The 6,883-nt window shown below is 36.0% G+C and overlaps 1 protein-coding gene across 1 annotated transcript in view; it reads right to left on the bottom strand.

The window, feature by feature from the left end:
* Window positions 1-1,063: 1,063 nt before the first annotated feature.
* Window positions 1,064-6,883, bottom strand: part of LOC102420443 (amine sulfotransferase-like) — a 20,470-nt gene continuing 14,650 nt past the window's right edge. Inside the window, exons 6-7 of the mRNA XM_006089190.3 lie at window positions 4,880-5,066; window positions 1,064-2,246 (exon numbers count right to left, since the gene is read on the bottom strand). Of these exons, the coding sequence (XP_006089252.1) occupies window positions 2,125-2,246; window positions 4,880-5,066 (309 nt within the window). The 3' untranslated portion in view covers window positions 1,064-2,124. The remainder of the gene's footprint in view (window positions 2,247-4,879; window positions 5,067-6,883) is intronic.

Raw genomic sequence — 6,883 nt, 5'->3', positions numbered from 1 at the left:
TTCCTTGCTTATAGCAGTTGCTCTCCATGAAACTTCAAGGCATTTCATCCCTACTAGTATTGGGGGCTCATTGTATAGATAACAGCTCTCCTGCAAGTTGTACTACCTGGACATTGAACTGGATGCCTTTGGGGGGTGATGTGTCCTTGGAAATACTAGGGCTTGTTCAGAAGCAGGGTGGTCCTCTGTCAGGCTATTGCAGAAGAGGTTTCTACTCAATGAGAGGCTGAATTGGAAACCTCTATATTCTTCTCTCTCAACTCCTATTAGAGTTTGGACCTGAGCTATAGCCTCTGCTTCAAGGTTCTTCACCAAACAAATGTATGATTTTCCCCTTTTCTGTGTTGATTACTTCGTACTAATCTGTTTCTTCTGTGGACAAAAGGGGCCACATGCTGACCTGACAAGCTCAGGGGAGGCCTGCATGGCGGTCTTCAAACTAAGAGACCTAAAGTAACCACAAAGGATGGCCTAAAATTAAACTTTAACTAAAAGCAGTTGTGGTGGGTAGTTACATCCTAGGCTGGTATCTTCACTAACAAGGTCAACCTTTACCTTAACTGAGCCTATCTGTCTTTTTGCATCTATAATAGCTTATCTTTGAAATGTCTGGGTAACTTGTAACTTCTTTTTTTCCAGACCCCTTGAGGTACAACCTAATGTGCCTGGGCTCCAGGACAGATACCACAATTCCTTCATTGTTATCCTGTTCATTTGCTGGAGGCTAATTCCAGCATGTCACAGATGCAAGAAGTTTCATCAAAAGGTTGATGGAACTTGAGGCTTCAGCAGGGCTGAAGATTCATTGTTCCTGCACCCACCTAAGTATGTGTCTATCATTTTACTTTTTATCCAATCCCAGAGGTTTCCCTGCTTTGCTTTCTCCCGCCTCTCTATCTATCACCAATGGATTTCATGTAACCTACCAGTTCCTCCTTTGGTTGCAATGTACAAAAATAGATAAAGCCTGCCATTTTCTGGAGCATTATCTCACTTCATTGACATTCTGCTTCCCAGCAATTGTCGACAGTTTGGCTCAAATAAACTCACAAAAAATTGTTTACAGGTTTGAATGTTTTTTTACATTAACACTTCTTAGTAGAGTACAATTCATCTTAAAATTTATCACCAACAATAGTCATTATGCCATTTAATTCAATTTCACATCATCTGGGATGTATATTTTAAATTCAACCTGCGAGTTCCATTTTTTAAATGTATTCTTTTGTATTTGGTATTACCTTACTATCCAAACTAGAATATAAACTTCTCTGCGGAAGTAACTGTATTTCTTCAAAATTTTCTTAACTACAGAGAGCCTAGCAGTGAGCCCGTTGCTTTTAGTAAACCCAGTGTTTGTTGGTTAAAGTTCCTACAAAATGTAAATATATAACAAGACAATTCTCCCTACAAGTATTTAAATGTAAATTATGATATTACTATTATTAACACAGTATTTTATAATGTGCAATCTCTTCTCCCTAACATCTCTCAAATATCATCCCAATACACCAAGGTTGTGGGTTAGATCCCCAACAGGGCACATACATGAATCAACAAATGCATGCATAAAAAAGTGGAACAACAAATTCATGTTTCTCTCTCTCTCTCTCTCTCTCTCTCTCTCTCTCTCTCTCTCTTTGTCTCTCTCTCAAGATCATTATATGAAAAGAAATTTTAGTGATCTGGTAAAGTATTAAATAGATCCATGTGCTTTCATAAGAGTTCTCTATTTCAACATTCACAATTATTTTAAATCAAAGAATTAATGTTTAATTATAATAATAAAATAAATTTTAATGTTTCATTGATACTCAATTTAATTGTAGGTAAACAAAAAAATACTCACTAAGGAAAACTCAGAACATTTATAATTCCTATTACATGCTTCCTGTTTTTTAATTTATAATACAGGATATCAATGCAGACTATCTACTAAATCATTTTAATTTCTGAAATTTCAAAGTGCTTATCAAACACCTGGCAACTAACCTAAGCACCGTTTACTAATTTTTTATTATTAAAGTTTTATAATTAACATTTGCATAAGAAGCACAAATTAATGTGTATATTAAAATAGCCTCTCTGGTTAGTAGATTTTTTTAGAATTCTTCTACACTGATTTTACTCTCCATTTAAATCCCAGATGAACTTCAAAGGCAAATCTTTCATATTCCTTTGGAATATTTTGTCAAATCTTTCATTTTGCTCCACTGTCAAGTGATGTTTCCAGTCTCCAACGGTACCTAGAAATAAGCACATGATCAGCACCTGGGTGAGGAAGTGGCACTATCAGGGCAAGAGTTTCTTCCCACCCACTTTCATCTCCTCTTGAAGCCACGCTAAATATCTGGTAGTTCTCCATGGGTTTGATACTTCATGTTTCCTTACACAGAAATGAACTAAGAAACAAACTAAAAAACACTTCTAAAGTTCACTATCCTTACCTGTTATGCTTTCACCAACCACTACCATTAAATTATAACCTTTATTGAGATGGTATAACAAAAGTAAAATAGAGGACTAGGTTATAATTTTTTCTTATATTTTACTAAATACCAGGCACCAAAGAAATACAAGTACCATACCATTTCACTCATATGTGGAATTTAATGAACAAACTGAACAAACAAGCAAAATAGAAAGATTCATAGATAGAGAGCAGACAGACAACTCTGATATGGGGTAATTATTGGGAATGTGGGGAAAAAATAGAAAGAAGAACTCATGGACATGGACAACAGTTTGGTGATTGAGCGAGGGAGAGAGGTGGGTAGAAGTGGAAAATGGGATGGGGGGATAAATGGGGATGGGGAAAGAATAAAATAAAGAGAAAATCCTATATAATAAAAGGGTAATATGCAAATTGACCCTAAGAATGGAATGACCGGGAACGACTGGATGCTATGATGTGCACTGACCACCAGGGGGAAGATTCTCAATGCAGGAGCTGGCCCCTGATGGTCAGTGTGCTTCCACTGGGGGAACAACACTCAGCCAGAAGCCTACTCATGGGTGGCCAGTGCAGATGTGGTGGCGGGAGCCTTTCCCGCCTCTGTGACAGCAAAGGGGGATGTCTGACTGCCAGGTTAGGCCTGATACCCCGGGAGCGGCACTAAGCCAGCAGGTGGAGATCCCCAGAGGGCTCCCGGACTATGAGAGGGCACAGGCTGGGCTGAGGGATTACCCTGTCCGAGAGCACAATTTTTGTGCACTGGGCCTCTAGTATATATATAACAATAAAAATAAATGCCGGGCACCATACTTGGCAAACTATATCTATCATGTAATGTAATTTTTAACACAACTCCACAATATCGCATTTCTTCGTTTTTAAAATTGAAAAACCTGAAGGGCTTAAGAAGTACAAACTGGTAATTACAAAATAGTCATGGCATGTAAAATACAGAAAGAGAATATGGTCAATAATATTGTAATAACTATGAATGGTGCCAGGTGGGTACATTAATTATTGGAGGGATCACTTCATAAATTATATAAATGTCTAACCACTATGCTGTGTATCTGAAACTAATATAAAATAATCTTGAATCTCAACTATAATTTAAAAAGTAAAAATAAATAAATAAAAAGCTAAAGATAAAATAAATAAGTTTGAAAAGACAGACTGGCTAGCAGAGCTCAGTGGTTGAGCATTGACCTATGAACCAGAGGGTGTGGTTCAATTCCTGGTCAGGGCATATGCCACGGTTGCAGGCTCAATCCCCAGTGTGGGGAGTGCAGGAGGCAACCAACCAATGATTCTCTCTCATCATTGATGTTTCTATCTCTCCCTCCATCTCCCTTCCTCTCTGAAATCAATGAAAATATACGTTAAAATTTTTTAAAAAATGAAACCCAAAGATTTTCAGGTACTGAAATCGAGGTCACAGAGGGTGTTCAGAGCTGTCATTGCTTCAGTTTTACTTGATGGAACTTAGAAACTGTCATTAAGCCAATTTTTAAATGAAGATTATTTGGCATCTTCAACTATCAAATTTTCTTATTTAAACATTATCATTGGCATTTGGAACAGTTAGCAAGCTACTTATGGGCATAAGAATTACTTTGTATTTGGTCTAGTTAAGCAATGAAACTTAAAAGCCAATAATAAATCAGACAAAAAAGAAACACTTTTCTAAAAAATAGCAATATCAAGAAGATCTTCATTAATTAAGAATAAATATCCATCATCAAAATGCTAAGATATGGATAAATTAGTGAATAACATATGAATAAAAGAAGTACAAATTATGTTCTAGAAAAATGTACATTAAAAGATAAAAAAAATTAATTGAAATTAAGAAGTATCAGGGGGGAAATATTTTCATTCTTAATTCCTGGCATGTCATAGAAACACAATAAAAATTAATTGCATGTTGTTATTGAATACTTGAATTCATAGCATATTGGTTTCATGAAGTATTATTCTACCTTTTACATTGAAGAAATATGACACATGAGGAAATAAGTAACTCAAACTCCCTCCCCCACAACAAAATACATGTTGGGTTTACTTCTAGAATATACTCGGAGAAATAAAGAAAAACAATAATTGGAGCTGTCCTGGTTACACATATACATCTCCTTCAGGTAAGACTTGCTAACTAATTTTAAAGAGTAGGGACATGTAGACTAAAAGGAAGGAATGTAATACAGTATTGATTACTTAGGTTTACGTGTTAGACTATGTACTAAAAAATTGTTTAGTTTCCTGGGATACTTTTCAGGGCCATTTGCAGGTAAGATCTTTGATTCTCTCCAGGTTCCAAATGTCAGTACTTAAAAAGACACGGTAAAAACACGCCTTAATTAGTGGAGGGGCCAAGCAATCATGGAACTCTCAACACTTTTGCTTCTAAAAACCCCTGAGCATCACCTTTGCGAAGAAAATGTTCCTCATCTGTTCTTTTCCAGTTGTTACATTTTAGAATCTCATCAAAATTTGCTCTTGGATCAGACTTCATGTTCTGAAATGTAGACTGTTTCACAATAGCTTTCACATCCTCTTCACTCAGTTCTTTCTCAAGAAAACGGCTGATTTTAAGCACAGAATTTCTGAGATCCTGAAAGAATTGTGGGTATGAGAAACTATTCAGCTTACAAAGAATGCACGAGTTACATCCCAACACCTTTATCACATTTTGGAAAACTGAAGGTGATTGGACTTATTGTAAGTCTAAAGTTTGACAAAGATACATTACTTTCCTATTCCTTCTATGAAAATGAGTGCTCTGGTTGTCAGCTTTGTTAGAGCTTTCTATTGTTTGATTTTGCAAGGACAGCTTACCTTCATTCACTCATTCATTCATTCAACTGGCACTTTTAGGAATGTTATGTTTCAAAAACTGTGATAGGTGCTGGAGAAGTTTAAGAGAACAATAATATGCTATCTGTGCTTGTTAAGAGTTTATAATTTCATGAGGGAAAGAGTAAAGCAAGTAATTAAATACAATGGCTACAAAAAAGGAAAGTCCAAGTTTGGTGGCTTCATTGGTTATTTCTACCAAACACAAATTAAAGAAGAATAAACACCAATCCTCAGACTCTTCAAAAAAAATCAAAGCAAAGAGGAGGAAATACTTCCAAACTCATTCTGTAAGGCCAGCATTACCCTGATACCAAAGCCAAATGAGAACACTACAGGAAAAGAAAATGAAAAACCAATATCACTTACAAAAGATAAGATACAAAAATCCTCAACAAATTACTAACAAAACAAATTCAGTAATGCATTAAAAGGACTATACACTATGAACAAGTGGGATTTACTCCTGGAATGCAAAGATGAACAGCCCTAGTTGGTTTGGCTCATTGGATAGAGCCTTGACCTACAGACTAAAGGGTCCAGGGTTTGATTCCAGTCAAGGGCATGTATCACGATTACAGGCTCCTCCCCAACCCGGGCCCTGGTCAGGGCACATGCAGTAGGCAACCAATCAGTGTGTTTCTCTCACATCAATATTTCTCTCTGTCTTTCCCTTTCTCTGTCTTTTACTCTCCCTAAAAATCAATGGAAAAATATCTTCAGGCGAGGTTTAACAACTATAACAACAACAAAAGATCAGGAACAAGGCAAGGATGCCAATTCTCACCATTTATATTCAGCCTAATACTGGAAGTCCTAACCAGAGTCAATAGACAAGAAAAAGGCATCCAAATTTAAAGAAAGACGAAAATTATGTGTTCACATACAACATGATTATATACATAGAAAACACTAAAGATCTACAAAGCAAACAAACAAAAAAACCCTGTTAGAACTACACTAAAAAAAACTCAGCATAGTTGTAGGATACAAAACCAGCATCCCCAAATCATTTGCATTTATTTACACTAACAATGAACTGTGGTTTACCAAACTGGTCTCTAACTAGTTTGCCTATATTTACTATTATCATTTTTAAACCCATTAGAGAGAATTACATTCTAAAGATACTAATTCTATCATATAGCTATTCTTCTTATAACTGTAAAAAGGACTCATTATTCCTCTTAAGATGAAGAAATTACTATCACTAACAAAGACTACAGACCTTGCATGGTCTGGCTCCTACTGTATCCACCTCTCTATCTTAATCTTTCATTCCCTCCACCTTGCTCTTTAACTTCTTCCTTCCAAGATATCATGCACCTGACAGCTTCAGATATTTTCCACATTCTCTCTTCTTGGCTTAGACTTCTCTTTTACTTCTCTGACAACTCATATCTACTCACTTGAAGTTGTCATGTTACTTTTCCAGAAACAATTGCCTATTACTTATACCAGATCAGTATATTTCATGTACTATCATACCTGCACTTTTCCTTGATAACAGTTTTCACAGATTTGAAGTATATATACCTATTAAGTGAATACTTGTATTCCCTGTTGGATTATAAG

This window comes from Myotis lucifugus, unplaced genomic scaffold (genome assembly GCF_000147115.1).
Source record: "Myotis lucifugus unplaced genomic scaffold, Myoluc2.0 scaffold_57, whole genome shotgun sequence".
Classification (NCBI taxonomy): Eukaryota; Metazoa; Chordata; class Mammalia; order Chiroptera; family Vespertilionidae; genus Myotis; species Myotis lucifugus.
Note: the sequence above shows the minus strand (reverse complement) of the source record. Positions and strands in the feature narration are given on the sequence as shown.